Source organism: Podarcis tiliguerta, assembly GCF_965153285.1.
Source record: "Podarcis tiliguerta genome assembly, chromosome: 1".
NCBI lineage: Eukaryota > Metazoa > Chordata > Lepidosauria > Squamata > Lacertidae > Podarcis > Podarcis tiliguerta.
This window is the reverse complement of record NC_139534.1, coordinates 124,689,578-124,709,654: the sequence shown is the minus strand read 5'-3', so window position 1 is coordinate 124,709,654 and position 20,077 is coordinate 124,689,578. Positions and strand designations below refer to the sequence as shown.

Here is a 20,077-nt window from a genome sequence, read left to right as displayed (position 1 = left end):
AAACATCTAGAAGTAGTTACAGTTAAGAACCTTTTAAAGTAAATTACAATCAAAACATTCTTCCATCCGGTGATCTGGAGGTTGCCAGGAACCCAAATGCTTGGGTAAACAGGAATGTTTTTAGATTCTTCCTGGAAGGTGATCATGATGACAGACAGGCACACTTCACTAAGGAGAGCATTTCACAACCAGGGAGCCACCACTGAAAAGGCCCTGTCACAGGTCCCATGTTCAGTCTGTAGGTAGGGCTGGGATAGTCTCTTGCCTGAAACCTGGAGAACTGCTGCCAGTCATTGCAGACCACGGAGGAAGGATCTGCTGCCCTCCAGATGTTGTTGGAACGCAGTGCCTGCCATCCTTGACCACTGGTCGTGCTGGCTGGGGCTGATGGAAATTGGAATCCAAAAATGTATTGGAGGGTTTCAGGTTCCCCATCCCTGCTGTAGACAAGACTGAGCAAGATAGGCCAATAGTCTGACTTGGTGGGAGACAGCGTCCAAACATTTACATTTGTGGGCTTGCATCCAGTGATTCCTTATCTTTGCTCAACCGGTATGTTTGCTCTGCGTGATCAGTGGATCTGAGGCTCGCAAAAAATATGTGGCTCTCTTTTTTTTGTTGTTTAATTAGTGGTGGCCAGATCACCCATCCCCACTAGTTTGTAATACATTTAATCAAGCAAAGCTTTCTTCTTTTCAAAATTGAGAGAGCGCAACGGGACCCAATCCCCCATCCGCATCCCCTGCAAATGCCCAAATGTCCTCCCACTGCCCAACTAACCCTCATCTTCCAAGTCTCCTCCCTCCTGGCTGATTATCCGTCTGCTCCTTCAGCACCAGCAACAAGAAGAAGGGAGAAAAGTCTCCTATAAGGAAACAGTTTTTTGTTTCTTTGAAATGTGAATTCATTGGTTTATCCTCAGTGCGGCTTTCCTTTTTAAATCCAGAGCTTTTTCTGCAACAAGGCCCACAGGCAGCTGGTGCAGATGTGTTCCGAAAAGATGGCGCCTTCAGTGCTACATGAGAGAGGGAAAGAATGGAGTCAGCTGGTAGAGGAAGACCAATGTTTGGAACAGCAAGCAGTCCAGCACGGAGCCTATTTGGAAAGACTGTTACAGGTAAGGGGCTTGTGCAGTAGAAATATGTCTGTACCTTACGGCCTCAGCCTGTACGGCCTCGGCCCAATATACCCGAAGGAGCGTCTCCACCCCCATCGTTCTGCCCGGACACTGAGGTCCAGCGCCGAGGGCCTTCTGGCAGTTCCCTCACTGCGAGAGGCCAAGTTACAGGGAACCAGGCAGAGGGCCTTCTCGGTAGTGGCGCCCGCCCTGTGGAACGCCCTCCCTTCAGATGTCAAAGGGATAAACAACTACCTGAAATTCAGAAGACATCTTAAGGCAGCCCTGTTCAGGGAAGTTTTAAATGTGTGACATCTTAGTGTATTTTTGGTCTTTGTGGAAGCCGCCCAGAGTGGCTGGGGAAACCCAGCCAGATGGGCGGGGTACAAATAATAAATAAATTATTATTGTTGTTGTTGTTATTATTATTATTATTATTATTACTATTACCTTTTATCATATGTGGTGGTCATGTAAAGAGGTGAAAGCTTTCTGGGAAATAATATATAATGAACTTTAAAAAAAATGTTGAAATACACATTTTTTAAAAAACCAGAAGCTTTCCTATGAGGTATAGTTGGTGGAGAAATACACAAGCAGGATGAAACGTTGTTTTTATATGCAACAACTGCGGCAAGAATGTTATTAGCCCAAAGATGGAAGCAAGAAGATTTACCAAGAAGAGTGGCAGATGAAATTAATGGACTGTGCAGATTTGGCGAAACTGATAGGAAAAATCCGGAACCGGCAGGACCAGGCTTTCGAGAAAGATTGGAACAAATTTATTTTACAGTGGTACCTCGGGTCAAGTACTTAATTCATTCTGGAAGTCTGTTATTAACCAGAAACTGTTCTTAACCTGAAGCACCACTTTAGCAAATGGGGCCTCCTGCAGCCGCCGCACCGTCGGAGCACAATTTCTATTCTTATCCTGAAGCAAAGTTCTTAACCTGAGGTAATATTTCTGGGTTAGCAGAGTCTGTAACCTGAAGCGTATGTAACCTGAATCATATGTAACCCGAGGTACCACTGTATATTTGAAAGACAACTGTAAACAATTAATGTTGCTAGTTGGGCTACAGGAAGCTTTGTAAGGATAACTTTATTACTTATAGTTAAGCAAGAAATTATATAAGGATAAGATTTAGCAGGAATAAGAAATACAGCAATGTACAGTGGTACCTCGGGTTACAGACGCTTCAGGTTACAGACTCCGCTAGCCCAGAAATAGTACCTCAGGTGAAGAACTTTGCTTCAGGATGAGAACAGAAATTGCACAGCAGCAGCGGAAGGCCCCATCAGCTAAAGTGGTGCTTCAGTTTCAGGTTAAGAACGGACCTCCAGAACGAACTAAGTTCTTAACCTGAGGTACCACTGTATAGAGGTTAAGTTTGAAAACCATTAGTCGGGGAGGAGGGAAGGCACAGGCTCATGGAGTGAAATGTTTTATTTTTGGGGAAAGGTTGTTATGATGTTATGCAAAGAAAATAAATGTAAAAACAATAAAAATTATTTAAAAAAGAAGACAGAAATACGTCTGTGGTAGACATGGTTCTTACACAATGGAAACACCTAAATATAACGTGTTCTGCTAAAAATGCATTTCCTCCCTTAGGACTGGATGGCGTTTGATGACAGCTATGGATCTTTCTGCCAAAAACTTGAGGCCTTGTCCTCCTCTGTGCCTTCTGTGGGTTTGGTGGAAGAAACAGAAGAAAGGCTGATGGAAAGGACTCAGCTTCTTCAGGTACTTGCCTGTCCCCCCTGAATCTTGTAACCCACCTTGTGCCTGTTGCCATCGATGGACTGAAACACCCTGTCAAATTTCGGGCAACCTCTGGAGGCCTTTGGCATGGCCCATTAAAGCTGCCCCATTCCGACTTCCACTTTTGCTGCCTCCCTGCCAGGCCTGCGCTCTTCGAAGCTCGCACACCTTTCTCCCCGTGTAAACCACGTTTGGCGAACTGGGTGGCATGACTGCGTTGCAGAGGGTGTGTGTCGAGAAGGGACCCTCTCCCTCCACGGTGCATGTGCGAATGAATAAATGTGTGAACAGTTCCACTCGCCACCAGTCCAAGCACTGCCCGCCCACAGCTCTGGCCACGCCCACAACCACGTGGCCCCTCCCCTGACCCATCAGCCCATGTGACCCTTCTAGCCCTTGGGATTATAGCAGTGCCCTAAGACAGAGGCTCATTAATAATACAGTGGTGCCTCGCAAGACGAAAAGAATCCGTTCCGCGAGTCTCTTCGTCTGGCGCTTTTTTCGTCTTGCGAAGCAACCCTATTAGCGGATTAGCGCTATTAGCGGTTTAGCGGCTATTAGCAGCTATTAAAGTCTTAAGGGATTAGCGGATTAGCTGCTAAAAGGCTATTAGCAGCTTAGTGCCTTAGAAAAAGGGGGTGGGGAGCGAAAAAAAATCGCAAGAATCGCAAGACATTTTTGTCTTGCGAAGCAAGCCCATAGAGAAATTCGTCCTGCGAAGCGCATTGAAAAACGGAAACCCCTTTCGTCTAGCGGGTTTTCCGTCTTGTGAGGCATTCGTCTTGCGGGGCACCACTGTAATAATAATAATAATAATAATAATAATAATAATAATAATAATTTTTATTTATACCCCGCCCTCCCCAGCCAAGGCCGGGCTCAGGGCGGCTAACAAGCAATAATAAAAACAAGTTGAATGAATACAACTTAAAAACAAGATTAAAATACAACATTAAAATATTGAAACATTAAAATATTAAAATGCAGCCTCATCACAGGAGGAGAAAGGAAAAAGAAAGAGGGGGAGGGAATCAAATTGGCTCCAAGCCAAAGGCCAGGCTGAACAACTCAGTCTTACAGGCCCTGTGGAAAGAGATCAGATCCTGCAGGGCCCTGGTCTCATGAGACAGAGCGTTCCACCAGGCTGGAGCCAGTGTTGAGAAGGCCCTGGCTCTGGTTGAGGCTAATCTGACTTCGTTAGGGCCCGGGACCACTAGGCTGTTGCTATTTATGGGCCTTAAAGTCCTCCGTGGGGCATACCGGGAGATTAGGATTTGGAGGTGCGTGAGAAAATGGTGGGGCTTTGTGGGGACCCAGCTGCAGTTGGCCCCATACTTCCAGGAAAGTTCGGTTTCCAGATGTCTAGCAGGAAGCTGGAATGAAGAAGGCACCAGCTGCTGGAGGGGCATTCAGAACCTTTTCCAGGAAAATTAAGCAGGGGGGCAATGCAAAGAAAAGGCTCTGAGTAAAATAGGGGGAAATGAGCCATTGATCAACTCTAATGGTTTGAACAAGAGGAACCATAGAAGGCTGGGTGATACAGGAAGGAATCAAAGCCCCTTTCCTTAGGAACATTGGAAGCTATCCTGTACAGAACCAGACCATTCATTCATCTAGTTTTGTCTGCTCTGGGGTAGTGCTGCCCTCTGGATGTTGTTGGCCGATGGGGCCAATTGTCAGGGAGTTATGGGCACTGCAGTCCAACAACTTCTGGAAGGCTGCATGTTGCAACCTACTGACTGGCAGCAGCCCTCCAAAGTTTCCCAGGGAGAGATTCCTAGTCCTAACCTGGAGTTGCCAGGAATCAAGCCTGGGATCTTCTGCAAGCTCTACCACCGAGCTACCATGCGCTTCCCTTCATTAACACAGAAGCCAGCAATTGGGGTGATAAATATAATTGATATCCATGCTATCAATTTGCTGCAGTCAAAACTTTGCTGTATCAATTCCCTGAAGGTTTTTGGTGGAAAACTAAAAGTTTTAATGTGTGATATTTTAATGTATTTTTAATCTTTGTTGGAAGCCGCCCAGAGCGGCTGGGGAAACCCAGCCAGATGGGCGGGGTACAAATAATAAATTATTATTATTATTACAGTGGTGCCCCGCAAGACGAATGCCTCGCAAGACGGAAAACCCGCTAGACGAAAGGGTTTTCCGTTTTGGAGGTGCTTCGCAAAACGAATTTCCTATGGGCTTGCTTCACAAGATGAAAATGTCTTGCGAGTTGCTGCGATTTTTTTTTTGCTCCCCACCCCCTTTTTCTAAGGCACTAAGCTGCTAATAGCCTTTTAGCAGCTAATCCGCTAATCCCTTAAGCCTTTAATAGCCGCTAAACCGCTAATAGCGCTAATCCGCTAATGGGGTTGCTTCGCAAGACGGAAAAACCGCTAGATGAAGAGACTCACGGAACGGATTCTTTTTGTCTTGCGAGGCACCACATTATTATTATTATTATTATTATTATTATTATGCTGTTATTCCTTACCAAATAATAAATTATTATTATTATTATTATTATTATTATTATGCTGTTATTCCTTACCAAAACGAATGGCAAGCCTGAGACTAAAGCCAACAGCCTGTCACCCTGCCTCTCATTATAACTGCGTAATCTTTGTGCTCTTTTTTAGCAAATCAAAATGAAATTGGAAGAAGAGCAGGCCGGGTATTGTCAGGTGGTGAAGGAAGGGAAGAACCTGATGGGTCTCGTGAGCTGTCCTGAATTGCAGGTCCAGATTCAGACGTTGGAGGACCAGTGGGCCTCTCTTTCCAAAAGAGTTGCTCATGAGCTACAGAGACTTGAAACTTTGCTCAAACTCTTGTCCAGGTGGGTGCGGCACTTTCCTGCGTTCCTCAGCCTCGTATTTTACGGTCACAGTAAGCCCTACAAACTTGGGGAGTGGGCATTTCACATCATTCTCACCCACAGGCTTCACCTGCCACAAAGAAGACTGCCCAGCTGAAGGAATAACCCACTCCATAGGGACAAAAACACCTGGTCCTACTTTGTCCTTCTTGCTATTTGAGAGGGGGGCATTTCCATCACGGCTGCTGCAGAGCAGTCATTGCAGCAGCAAGCAATAGCTCAATGTGACTGCGTAGAGGATGTTTATATTAACATTTCCCCTAACGCTTTTATTCCATCTTCACCTCTTGTGACATGTGGAGACTACTATGGTCTTTCGTTTATTCTAATTGTAGCTTTGTTTTGTTTGTTTGTTTGTTTTGTTTTTTAATATGATGTATAATAATATGTTTTTGATTACATTTTCTGTTTTACTATTTCAGATAAATACTTTACATACTTAAGATATCAATGACTTCCCTTCTTCTCCTTCCATGGTTCATTTTACAGATCTTATATCTTTGCATATTTTACAAAAACGATACCAATCGGTTTTCCATTATTACATCCATCAAAACTTATTTACACTCTTGAATTTATCTTAATGCTGCCAGCGTTTTCAGCTGTACACAATTATTTTCTAGATATTCAATAAACGTTTTCCAGTCTTCTTTAAACGTATGTTCTTATTCCCTTAACGTATAGGTTAAGTCTACAAGTTGTGCATATTTTGTGAACTTAAGTTGCCAATCTTCTTTGGTTGGGACCTCGCTCATTTTCCATTTTTGACCTAACAAAACACGGGCCACAGTTGTTGTATGCATAAATAAGCTTTTCTGACACTGGGAATTTCAGTCTGAATTATACCAGCTTTGCTCTGTTTTCGCAGCTACAACAGGGATTCAAAGGAGCTGGAAATCTGGCTGGGATCTTCTCAGCAGCGCATTTGTGACTGGAAGGAGCAGTCGCTCAATGCCTCCCAGGACTTGAACACTGTCAGAAACAATATACGCGACTTTATTGTAAGTCAAACAGTGTTTTTGTGGCTTACAGCTAAATTGATATGCGTAGATTTGTTTGCACTGTTAAAAACACAGAAGTTTCCATTCTGAATCAAGCCAAAGTTCCATATAATTCCATGCTCATTGTCTTCAAGTAGCGGCTAACCTACCCCTGATGAATAGTTACCGTATTTTTCCATCTATAGGATGCCCCCATGTATAAGACGCCCCCTAATTTTGGACATTATTTTTTAGGGGGGAAACCTAGTCTTATACACAGAAAAATACGGTACTTTCCTTGTTGTTTGTTTCCGACACTTAATTGGCATTTCATCTAGGAATTAATCTAATGCTTGTTTTTTGAAGCCATCTTCAAAAACTCAACGTTTTCTTTTCCCTGCCATTCAGTGGCCACGTTCAGACAATCAAGTATCAGCCTAATAAGCCAAAATATTAATGAGACTAAGACCCCTACTTACATCTGCCTCTCTCCTCTCTTCATGCGAGCAAGCAACCAAGCCAGAAAGTCATTTCCCATTGCATCTTATGTGGTTTCAGAACAAGCCAGGATATGAAACCTCCTAGTTGACTTCATATCCTGGCTTGTCCCAAGGCTGCTAACTGTAGTTTCCTAGTTCACACGCAACAGGGAACTGTGATTAGTTGAAGACGTCTTGTCTTGCTTGCTTGGTGTTAAGGGAGGAGCAAACCACAGCTCGAGCTCATTGGATGATTCTGAGCTCTGTGTTTCGGTCAAGTTTGTTTTCTAATGTCCCTCCAGGGTAGCTTACTTTGGGTGATGTGTGGGGCAACAGTTCCCTGACACCTCCGTTCATGCAGGAAGTCAATAAAGGGATGCATCTGAAAAGGACAGGGAAGCCAGGAGCAAGTCCATTCCCACATTCCAATGGCCATCTGATCAACAGCCCAGGGGGAGGAAGTAAGGGCTGGTGCTCTTGGCTCAAAGAGCTGGAAAGAAATACCAGGGAACTGGCAGACTCTACACAATGACACATCTGGCTTGTCCCAAGACTGCTAACCATAGTTCCCCAGTTCACATGCAACAGGGAACTGTGATTAGTTGAAGATGTCTTGTCTTGCTTGCTTGGTGTTAAGGGAGGAGCAAACCACAGCTCGAGCTCATTGGATGATTCTGAGTTCTGTGTATCAGTCAAGTTCCCTTCAGACTCTACACAATGACACATCTGGTTTCCCCATTTTATCTGTGCATCTGCATGGTAGGCCAAACAGAGAGATGGTGCCAGGCTAAAGATCACCTAGCAAGAGAAATGTCCGAGCAAGGATTGATTCTCTGTAATTTGGTTCTGTCACTGTGAACTACATCGTGGTCATTCTCCGTTTATGGTAGTGTTTTGCGTGAAAAAGAGAGAATAACTTTTCTCAGTTAAAACTGGCTCCGTGATGCAACTCAGCCAATGTAGCTATTCTTCCCCTTCCCACAGTACATTTATTTTCTTTCATTGAAAGTCATGCCCATGTGAAATTGTACTCCTAGGCATTTTCTACAGAGGTTGATGATAAATCTTCCTTGAAGTCATCAGTCGTAAGCACCGGCAATCAGCTCTTGCTTCTTAAGCAATCCGACGCAGCAGTGCTGCGGTCAGCTTTGGCGACGTATGACCAGAGATGGGCTGACCTGATCGCTCAGTTGCCAAGCATCCAAGAGAAGCTTCTCCAGGTAAAAAAGCAAATCAGAATCCCAAAACCTCCAGGCCTGAACTACCTCGATAGGCTGCTGTGGGTATTCATTGCAAAGTGCCGAATTATGTGGCCCAATCATTCTTGCATTCAGTGCCTTCTTACCAAAGCAAAATCCAGGTGTTAAACGCTACTGTTATTGCAGCCTCCTTAACCTTCTGTATGTGTCACTGATTGCAAGCATTTATATATAACTCAAGGATGCAGTCCATCAAAACAAGTGGGAGGCATGTGTGCTGAAGTCCCACTGAAATAATGTACCGCAAAGAGCCCAATGTCTCTCCTTCAGCTTTGACTTGCAGTAATAATCTTGTCCTAAAAGTTAAAAATGTACACGCTCTTCCTATACGTGGTCCCCGCTTGCCAACTCATGCATTTTTTAAAAAAGTTTGTTCCTGCTTCAAAATGTGTGAGCCTTAGGGATTGTGCATTGAGAATGTTGCTAGGCAGTCTGAAAGGCCATGCCTGCATCCTGATCCCTGCACATAGAAAACTGCACATATTTGGGAGAAGGCTAGGCTCCAGTCCTTCTCCCTGAAATGCTGGGTTTCTGTGTGCCTGGAATTCATTTTTTGCTTGTTTGCAGGGGGGAGCATTTTGTCTTGTGGGGGCCCCTACTGAAACATACAGTCAGGAAACGGCTAATTAAAGGACTCAATCCCTCCCTCCCTCAGTCTGTTCGTAAATGCATTGTCCCTATCCATGCCCAGTTCCCATTAGCAGTAGACCTTGTATCTCAAACCAATCCATTTAGTTTTGTCTGGGTTTTGGTTAAGGGTCTTCAACAGTTTAAGAATCCATAGCCCCTCCTTGTAAACAGAAAGAGCGAGAGAGACCCAGAGTGACTGGGCCAGATGGATGGGGTATTAAGTATGACTGTTGTTGTCATTGCATCGTTTCTGACCAGCTTCAGATGGCAAAGCTGCCGTCTCATGAGGCAATCGCAGAATTAATGGACCGGATGAACCAGATGGAGCAAGAAAGAAGAGTCGAAGCTCCTGTGAATGCTCAGAGTCCCACATGCCAAGTGAAAGGCCTTCTTAAGAAGTACAAGGTGAGTAGGGCACTAGAAGTATGAGAGTCCGAGAAGCTGATTCACTTTGCCAGACAAGAATAGAAGAATCCAAATCGGGAATCGATCTGCCTGGTGTGGCCTCTTCCAGTCACCCTATACCGTATTTTTCGCTCTATAAGACGCACCCGACCATAAGACACAACTAGTTTTTAGAGGAGGAAAACAAGGAAAAAAATATTCTGAATCAAATGTTGCTGAAGAGGAAGGAGGAGGGAGGATCAGGCTAAGGAGCCGCCGGTCCATCCGCCCCTTTGGGGAAGCTGGATCTGCTGGCCGTCTAGCAGCGTTGTCCCTGCTGGGGGGGTTGGAGGAGGCAGATGAGACGAAGTGACACTCTTCAGTGAAGCGGGAGGAGGAAAGGAAGGGGCTCTGTAAGGGCTCCCTTCCTGTTCTCCTCCTACTTCGCTGAACAGGTGCTGCACTGCTCTGCTGAACCCTCTTGGTCTGCTGGCTTCCCAGCGAAGCAGGATGAGGGATGGAAGGGGCATCATAAGCGCTCCCTTCCGCCCCTCATCGTGCATCGCTGTGAAGGCATCACAACAAGAGGCGCTGCGCAGCTCTCCCTCTTGCTCTGCTGGCTTCAGCGAAAGCTGCGCAGCCTCCATTCGCTCCATAAGACGCACACACATTTCCCCTTACTTTTTAGGAGGGAAAGGGTGCGTCTTATAGAGCGAAAAATACGTTAATTGGGGTCTGACTGTCTGAGCCCTGTCATGGGCACAGGAGAGCTTTGCTGAACCCCTGGGGTGAAGGGTGCCTTGCATTTTACGAATAAAGGCCACTGCACAAGAATGCCTTGCTTTCTTCCACTTGTGGCATCTTCCTGCTTTCGCCTTTTTTCGAATCGCCACCTCTGCCTGGAGATGCCAGGGATCGAACCTGTGACCTTCTGCATTCAGAGCGCATGCTCTGCCACTAAGCTGCAGCTCTTCCATCTTGTACTGTGTCCACTTTTTGCCCAGAAATGCTTTTGCAATGGGTCTCCAAACTCCCAGCCCACTTACTTCACAATGCCATACGCGGCTCTTCAACTGTCTGCCACCTTTGATGCACTTGGTAGCAGTAACATTCCATCATAGCAGAGCAGCCCTAAATGCACATTAAGTGCGCAGTAAGATTCTCCTGCATATGGAAGCCAAGAAGAAAATGCCATCTTTGCCCAGATGGATTAGCGAGCTAGGAAGTGCATTAACCTACAAGCCCACACTTTTTAAGCATTAGCAAAGGACAAACGTTCACGGAGATTATGGGTCATAGTTCTTCTGTGCGTTAACACCATTTCAAATGCCATAAAAGTAAGCGGCGATGGCGTTTTCTGCGTGGGAAATGCTCTTTTCTTTTCCTGACAGGGTTGTATTTACTTTTCTAGGAGTACGAGATGGAAATGAACTTCAAACAGGGGGTAGTCGATTATGTTAACCAGTCGCTGCTGCAGATGACAACGTGCGACGTCAAGAACAAGCGTTACGAGAGGACGGTGTTTGCAGAGCGTCTTGGTGAAATGAATCTGCGGTGGCACCGGTTGAGAGGCTCTCTGAGCGGAAAGGTTTGTCCGTCCTTTGCAGTTCCTTTGCACAGAGAATGAGTCCTGTGGATCCGGAGCGGCGCAAGGAGAAGTAGAACACAACGTCCTCTCCAGTGCATCCCCCTGAAATACTGTGAGGCAGGGCCAGCCCTTTCATTAGACAGTCAAATAGCTGCCTCAGACAGCAGATTTTGGGGTGTCCTGAAAGGGCAGGAAATTTAATGTGCTCCTATTTGTATTTTGGGACGTGGGCGGCGCTGTGGGTTAAAGCCTCAGTGCCTAGGGCTTGCCGATCGAAAGGTCGGCGGTTCGAATCCCCGCGGCAGGGTGCGCTCCCGCTGTTCGGTCCCCGCGCCTGCCAACCTAGCAGTTCGAAAGCACTCTCGGGGGCAAGTAGATAAATAGGGACCGCTTACTAACGGGAAAGGGACACAGGTGGCGCTGTGGGTTAAAGCCTCAGCGCCTAGGGCTTGCCGATCGAAAGGTCGGCGGTTCGAATCCCCGCGGCGGGGTGCGCTCCCGCTGTTCGGTCCCCGCGCCTGCCAACCTAGCAGTTCGAAAGCACTCTCGGGTGCAAGTAGATAAATAGGGACCGCTTACTAGCGGGAAGGTAAACGGCGTTTCCGTGTGTGGCTCTGGCTCGCCAGAGCAGCGATGTCACACTGGCCACGTGACCCGGAAGTGTCTTCGGACAGCGCTGGCCCTTGGCCTCTTTGAGTGAGATGGGCGCACAACCCTAGAGTCTGTCAAGACTGGCCCGTACGGGCAGGGGTACCTTTACCTTTACCTTTATTTGTATTTTACTGGCAGGATGGGGGGGGGGGAAGGTGCTTGTGGGGTTTTCTGCCTCAGGTACCAAATAACTTAGCTGGACATGGGTGCACCTGAATTTGAAAAGCCGTTAACTGCATAACTATTAAAGGTTTAGGACCTCTGCCTGCAGTTTCACCAGGCCAATCTATTCAACAAGCGATATCTGAGCATTTGGAAGGTTCCAAAATGTCCACTTCTTGCATTCAATTTAGTTCATCCGTTGTGAGGAACGATCCCCATGTGTGTTGTGGGAATGTGGGATGCAAAACCTGTAGATAATCTCTGGCGGTTTCCCAAAGAGGGTGTTTTAAAAGTCTTATGTCCAACAGTGTCTCTCCAGTGACACTTAGATCCAGCGCAGGCTTCTTCCAGCAGCCTTTCTCAACCTGTGGGTCCCCAGATGTTGTTGGACTACAACTCCCATCATCCCTGAGCTCTGGCCTTGCTAGCTAGGGATGATGGGAGTTGTAGTCCAACAACACCTGGGGACCCACAGGTTGAGAATCGCTGATAGAGGAAGGTGATTTTCCACCTGTCAGGTCCCCTGCTTCTTCCCAAAGTGTTCCAGCTACTGGACTGGGATGGGGGGAGCCGGAATGGTTGAGATGAGGGAGTTGCCGTCCTCTCCACGCCATGGCAGAAGCCTCCACTGAACCAAAGTGCAGGGTGGATTTGATTTACCGTATTTTTTGCACCATAACACTCACTTTTTTCCTCCTAAAAAGTAAGGGGAAGTGTCTGTGCGTGTTATGGAGGGAATGCCTACGGGTGGCATGCCTACGGATTTTCCTCCTCTAAAAACTACGTGCGTGTTATGGTCGGGTGCGTGTTATAGAGCGAAAAATACGGTAAATCAAATTGATTTAAATCACTGGTCAGTAAGACTTGATTGAAATCCTTATTTTTTTACAGAAAGACTCATTCAAGGTGGTATAATCTTCATATTTACAACCAGATGAAGGTTTCATTTTTGGAATAATACATTTTCACAGTAGTTGATTTGGTTATACTCTTAGAAATGCATAGATAATGATGAAATTATTGTGAGGATTAATAAGAGAACGGTCTATATTTGGACAACTTTTCTGCTGTACTTTATTGGAAGGAGAAAAATAATCATTTCCTCAATAACAATTTTAAACAATTTATTTAACTAAAACAATAACATTATAGCATATGCATCCATGTTTGTTAACTGATGTGGTTAAACAAACACAAAATCCGTAGACTGAGTTTTAGCACACATGAAAAACTTGAAACAAATTCTTTTTTCCTGTTGAATAGCCTTTGGACTATAATGTTACTTAAATAGAAATATGTTTAGAAAGATTTTTCCTCCAAAAGCATTTTATTTAAAAAAAACCAATTTAAATTTTAAAAATCTGATTTAAATTTTTAAAAAATCCAATCTAAATTTAAAAATCTGACTTCTTTCTTTATTTATTTTTAATCGTTGATTTTTATCCACCCTGCCAAAGCGCCTTCCATCAGCAGAGAGGAGACACTTAGGCAAAACCCCAGATGCCTTTCTGTCCTCTACGAATCAAATCACCCTTAAATTTCCACGCTGGAATCTTTGCAGATAAAGGAGCTGGAGCACATTTTGGAATCTGCAGGTGAAAAGGAGAGCAGAGCCCAGTCTCTGGGCAGCTGGCTAGAAGCACAAAGCAGAAGGCTCAAGCGAGCAGGGAAGCCAGCAAGTTCCATTCTTGCCCAGGACACGGCGCAAGACTGCAAGGTTAAACGTTTGTTCTCGTTATTGCATCTGATTTATTGCATCTGACCCTAAAAAATCCCACTTCCAAACTGCTCAAGGCAGTGTATATGGTTCTTCCTCTCCCCTGCCCATGCTATTTTCACAACAGCCCTGTGAGGTAGGTCAGGCAGAGATCGTAGTGACTAGCCCAAGGACAATGAATTTCATGGCTGGGTGGGGATGGAGGCTCAGATTTCTGTGTTCCTATTCCTATCCGCACTGGGTGGACTTGGTTCAGAAAGAAGAAGAAGAAGAGTTTGGATTTGATATCCCGCCTTTCACTCCCTTTAAGGAGTCTCAAAGCGGCTAACATTCTCCTTTCCCTTCCTCCCCCACAACAAACACTCTGTGAGTTGAGTGGGGCTGAGAGACTTCAAAGAAGCGTGACTGGCCCAAGGTCACCCAGCGGCTGCATGTGGAGGAGCGGAGACGCGAACCTGGTTCCCCAGATTATGAGACTACCGCTCTTAACCACTACACCACACTGGCTCTCTAGATGGCTTATAAATCAATATTCTTGTTGCTGTTGAATGATAAGTAATAATAATAATGAAGACGGGTTGCAACGGGTTGTTGGATTTTTTACTTTAGAGAAAAAGTGGGGAATAATAATTTATAATAATAATTGCATTATTTATACCATGCCCGTCAGGCTGGGTTTCCCCAGCCACTTTGGGTGGCTCCCAACAGAATATTAAAAACGTGATAAAACATCAAACATTAAAAACATCCCTAAACAGGTGTCTTCTAAAAGTCAGAAAGTTGTTTATTTCCTTGACATCTGATGAGAGCGCGTTCCACAGGGCGGGTGCCACCACCAAGAAGGCCCTGTGCCTGGTTTCCTGTAACCTCACTTTGACATGATGGAACTCTCTCACCACTCACAGGCACCCAATGAAACTGAATGTTGGAAAATTCTAGACAGATAAAAGAAACTCCATCTTCATGCAGCACATGGTCAAACTATGGAACTTGCTCCCAGAGAGGGCAGTGAAGGCCACCAACTTGGAGGGCTTTTAAAGAGGATTAGGGAAATGGCTTCTTCTTCTTCTTCTTCTTATTATTATTATTTATATCCCGCCCTCCCCAGCCGAAGCCGGGCTCAGAGCAGCTAACAACAATAAAAGTAACACAGCATCCTAAAATCAATTCAAAATCAAATTAGTGGCAACCATTGGGCTAGAGTTCTGTGAGGATTGCCAAAGGCCTGGTGGAACAGCTCTGTCTTGCAGGCCCTGCGGAAAGATGTCAAGTCCCGCAGGGCCCTAGACTCTTGTGACAGAGCGTTCCACCAGATCGGGGCCACAGCTGAAAAAGCCCTGGCTCTGGTTGAGGCCAGCCTAACCTCCCTGTGGCCCGGGACCTCCAAGATGTTTTTGTTTGAAGACCGTAAGGTCCTCCATGGGACATACCAGAAGAGGCAGTCCCATAGGTACGAGGGTCCTAGGCCGTATAGGGCTTTAGAGTTCAAAACCAGCACCTTGAACCTGATCCTGTACTCCACCGGGAGCCAGTGCAGTTGGTAAAGCACTGGATGAATGTGATCCCGTGGCGAGGACCCCGTAAGGAGTCTTGCCACGGCATTCTGCACCCTCTGGAGTTTCTGGGTCAGTCTCAAGGGCAGCCCCACGTAGAGTGAGTTACAATAATCAAGTCTGGAGGTGACCGTCGCATGGATCACAGTGGCTAGGTCAGGGCGAGAGAGGTAAGGCTAACCGTGATGGCTACTCAGCCGCAGGAAGCAATGCTTCTGAATACCAGTTCCTGGGAGCCAACAAGCCGATCTTGTGCTCTGGTCCTTCTTGTGGGTTCTCTCCTTGTGAGAGCCAGTGTGGTGTAGTGGTTAAGAGCGGTAGTCTCATAATCTGGGGAACCGGGTTCGCGTCTCCGCTCCTCCACATGCAGCTGCTGGGTGACCTTGGGCCAGTCACACTTCTCTGAAGTCTCTCAGCCTCACTCACCTCACAGAGTGTTTGTTGTGGGGGAGGAAGGGAAAGGAGAATGTTAGCCGCTTTGAGACTCCTGAAGGGGAGTGAAAGGCGGGATATCAAATCCAAACTCTGCTTCTTCTTCTTCTTCTTCCCACACACATCTGGTTGACCACTGAGAACATGATGCTGGACTAGAAGGGTCCAGCTCATTTGTTCTTATTCCTCCTTAACTGAGGTTTAGAGGACTTGTCTGCAAGGGCTAAAATGTTCCAAGAGCGCATTTTGGACTGGTCAGCCAAATGATAATATTTCCCAGATAATAAGGATAAGCCACGTTTTCAATGATATTCCTTCCCTCCTAGGTAAGCCTTTTGTTTTTGTGTTATTGCCATGGTTACCCCTTTTCTCTCCTGTTGCAAAATAGTGGGTAGTTTTTGCTATTTATTCCCCGCAGTGTTTTTTGTGGTTTTTTTTTACTAAAGCGCTCTGGAGCCTTTTCGCGTCCCCCCCCCCCAAAGCTGAGGGACGAGAGGGATTCATTCCAACTCGCCAGCAAGAAGCGTGGTGAATAAATAAAAGGACAGATTGGAACTCTCTTAGTGAGCAGGTACACTCACTACGGGAGAGAGGAAGGGGAAGGGAAAAGTTAAATAAAGCCAGGAATAATGTTTCCACATCCTTGAAGACAACTCTTTATAATAATAATTTAAAAAAAACCAAGGGAAATTGGGGGAACTGTCTTTTAATTCTCAAGCACTTGTATAAGCTTTGCAGGAAAATAAATGAATAATCTAATAGCCACTACATTTTACACTAACCCTATGCCTTGTATCATATATTCAAAATGAGCAACATGTGTTTATTTGCATGATTTATGCTAATGATAGGGACGCGGGTGGTGCTGTGGGTTAAACCACAGAGCCTAGGTTTTGCCGATCAGAAGGTCGGCGGTTTGAATCCCCACGACGGGGTGAGTTCCCATTGCTCGGTCCCTGCTCCTGCCAACCTAGCAGTTCGAAAGCACGTCAAAGTGCAAGTAGATAAGTAGGTACCACTCTGGCGGGAAGGTAAACGGCATTTCCGTGCGCTGCTCTGGTTCGCCAGAAGCAGCTTAGGCTGGCCACATGACCCAGAAGCTGTACGCCGGCTCCCTCGACCAATAAAGAGAGATGAGCGCCGCAACCCCAGAGTCGGCCATGACTGGACCTAATGGTCAGGGGTCCCTTTACCTTTACCTTTTTATGCTGATGATAGGGAGGGCAAAGGATCTCAAAATGCCAACCCCTCCCCCGATCAAATGCTTCTGTGCTTTCCACATGTCCTACGGAAACTTCTTCAGCCTTGCCATCCCAGGGTACAAGCCTGGGCAGTGCATATGGAGGTCTTGGGCTGCCCAGACAACAAGACCCCCCCCCCTCTTGGCCTCACTGCTGTGTCCAAAGGAAAGCCCAGCAATACATTTGGAACCAGCTTGGCTGCAGGAGTTGCTGGCAGGAGGCGTACAAAGTGCCTTAGGGACTCCAGTCTCAATTTGTGTAGGGTTTACTCCCTAGCCTTTTCTTCTCCAGTGGAGGTTTAGGGCCAGAGATTTCTTTCTCGCAGACGGGCAAAGAAAATTGCTTACTGTAGTGAAAACTATATATTAAAATGTGTATAGTAGGAGAAATTCCCTCCCCCCAAAAAACGTTCTATCCCACCTTTCCTCTGATAAGCTCAAGGTGGCATTCATCATCATCATCATCATCATCATCTTTTATTATTTATACCCCCCCCCCAAAAAAATCTGGCTGGGTTTCCCCAGGCACTCTGGGCAGCTCCCAAAAGAATATTAAAAACACGATAAAACAAGGGATATTCTCCTCCCCATTTTATCTCCTCATCAACCTTGTGAGGTAGGTTAGGTCGAGAGACAGTGACTGGCCCAAGATCAGTCAGTTAGGTGCTAGGCTAAGCAAGAATTTGAACCCTGGTCTCCCAGGTTCAGGACTATGACCATAACACCACAAAGGGTCCCTGGGTTGTCCACAATCAAAGGGTTCCCAAACCAACCAGCCTCCCCAATTTGTGATTTGGTTTTGGGGTTATTTTTGTTGTTGTCTGCTTTGCTTTGGTTTTGTTTCTTTTTAAGCCCTCTGTTTGCCACAGTCGGAACAGATTTCCTAGCATTGATTGTTAAGAATTAGAGCTGGTGTCTGGTGCTGAAAGATGAATTATGCACAGAGAAGAATTCTCATACTCTTCTGTTTCCTTTTTCCCCAGGCGCTGGAAAACCAGCTTGCAGTTAAATCTAAGGAACTGGATGAGCTGAAGCAGAGTTACCCAGTTTTAGGAGGTGGTGCTGAGGAACCTGCGGGAGCAATGCTGAGAACCAGCAATTTAGATGAAATGAGGACCAGAGTTGCCAGCCAGGTTGATACTTTCTCCTTCCCCCCCCTTCTTCCTCCCCCCCCCCTCGCCTATGTCTAAGATCTAAGGGACGCGGGTGGCGCTGTGGGTTAAACCACAGAGCCTAGGACTTGCCGATCAGAAGGTCAGCGGTTCGAATCCCCACGACAGGGTGAGCTCCCGTTGCTCCTGCCAACCTAGCAGTTCGAAAGCACATCAATGTGCAAGTAGATAAATAGGTACCACTCCTGCGGGAAGGTAAACAGCGTTTCCGTGCGCTGCTCTGGTTCGCCAGAAAGCAGCTTAGTCATGCTGGCCACATGACCCGGAAGCTGTACGCTGGCTCCCTCAGCCAATAAAGCGAGATGAGGTCCGCAACCCCAGAGTCGGTCACGACTGGACCTAATGGTCAGGGGTCCCTTTACCTTACTATGTCTAAGATTTGGTGACTTCCTGAAGATTGCTCAGTTGACTCCTGCAATGCTAGGATCAGAAAATAGTAGTGAGGAAATAGATTCCCATGGGGAGGGGCCACAGGGGGACAAGGGGCTGTCTTGCCCAAGGACTGAGCTATGGACCCTCCATAGTGGTCTCGTGGCAGCAATCAGACTTGAACTCTAGAGTCGACTCGTTTGCCTAGCCATTTACCAGTTCTACTAACTGTCATGGTTCCATGAATCCTGTTTGGTGCTGGCAAGCAGGGCTGTGCCAAATTTCTAAAATGGCAATAGAAAATATTTTTCTTAGCGATTTTAAGCTGCCATGGAATGAGAGCTCACAGCTGAGCTGTCTGTTCCTTTTGCAATTTAAAACCCTTCAGGCGCTGCTGAATCCGTGAGTTTTCCTGCTGGGATGTCAGCAGCAAGTGTAAAACCCGGTGTATTTATTCCTACAAATCATCCCCTAACCAGGTGTCCTGGAATGAGCTCTGCTAGAGCTTTGGCCTCAAATTAGGATGATAATGAAAATAATTCTAAAACTTTAATACCATACACTGATATGTTTTTCCTTCCTTCAACATCTGGTTGGAAGCATGCGCTGCTCCCTCTGAAATCAGTTATATATTAATTTGTTAAATACTTAGAGTGTTTTTTTGTCCAGCGTGTGTTAGAAAGGAAGCACTAAAATAAAACACTGAACAGTGGGTGTCTCTTAGTGTTTAACAGTGGGGTGCACCTTAGACATTTTCCAAGTGTCCTGTTACGTAATCTCAAAAGTGTACTTTGTGAAGCAGAAATGGCATCCGCGTGTCTAATCATGGGCCCGGTGTTTGCAGGTTGCACTTCTGAAGACCTCAACAGAGTCTGCTTTGGAGCAGTGGCGGATTTATGACCAAACTTGGGATGAAGTCAGACTGATGCTTGCAAGAATTTCGTATTGCCTGGAGGTTAGCAAGCCTCCCGTGGTTACATTCGAGACACTAAAAACCCAGGTGGAAAATCTCCAGGTATGTTTCACATTTCTTGGGTCGTAAATGCTCCTCCTAAAAAGACAAAGGGCTACTTCAGATGCAACACCAAGCCATGGTTTACTGGTATGTGATTGAGCCTTGATGGACTCCTAAATCCACACACTTAGCCTTATACTGCCTCCTTCCCCGCTTCCTGTCTAAGGCAAATAATACCGCATTTTTCGCCCTATAGGACGCACCGGCCCATAGGACGCACCTAGTTTTTTGCGGGGGGGGGAAATCAAGGGAAAAATTTTTATTCCCCCCCCAGGTTTGCGCAGCCATCCCCAAGCTAGAAGAGGGAGACGGAGCGCTCCGTCTCCATCTACTGCCTTCAGGGACAGCCTCTCTAGCCTCAGTGGGGCAGCGGCTTGCCCCGCTGTCCCCTGAGTTTGTGGGGCTGGCGGGGGGGGGGGGGAGAAGCAAGCTTGCTTCTCTCCCCTCACCAGCCTCCAGATCAGGTTGGGGAATAACGGGGTGGCGGCACTCCGCCTCCCCGCTATCCCCCGAGCTTGTGGGGCTGGCAGGGGGGAGAAGCAAGCTTGCTTCTCCACCCCCCCGCCAGGCTCCAGATCAGGTCGGGGAATAGCGGGGTGGCGGCGCTGCGCCTCCCCGCTGTCCCCCGAGCTTTTGGGCTGCAGGCTGCTGCCCGCAAGCCTTGCGAGCCCGTGGGACCTCCCGCCGGGCTTGCAAGG

General features: G+C 46.6%; 1 protein-coding gene across 1 annotated transcript in view; it reads left to right on the top strand.

Annotated features, from left to right (window-relative positions):
- Window positions 1-20,077, top strand: part of SYNE2 (spectrin repeat containing nuclear envelope protein 2) — a 256,839-nt gene that overhangs the window by 179,690 nt on the left and 57,072 nt on the right. Inside the window, exons 74-83 of the mRNA XM_083432892.1 lie at window positions 947-1,117; window positions 2,733-2,864; window positions 5,513-5,709; window positions 6,617-6,749; window positions 8,245-8,427; window positions 9,355-9,501; window positions 10,892-11,068; window positions 13,443-13,598; window positions 17,807-17,956; window positions 19,209-19,379. Coding sequence (XP_083289018.1) covers window positions 947-1,117; window positions 2,733-2,864; window positions 5,513-5,709; window positions 6,617-6,749; window positions 8,245-8,427; window positions 9,355-9,501; window positions 10,892-11,068; window positions 13,443-13,598; window positions 17,807-17,956; window positions 19,209-19,379 — 1,617 coding nt within the window. The remainder of the gene's footprint in view (window positions 1-946; window positions 1,118-2,732; window positions 2,865-5,512; window positions 5,710-6,616; window positions 6,750-8,244; window positions 8,428-9,354; window positions 9,502-10,891; window positions 11,069-13,442; window positions 13,599-17,806; window positions 17,957-19,208; window positions 19,380-20,077) is intronic.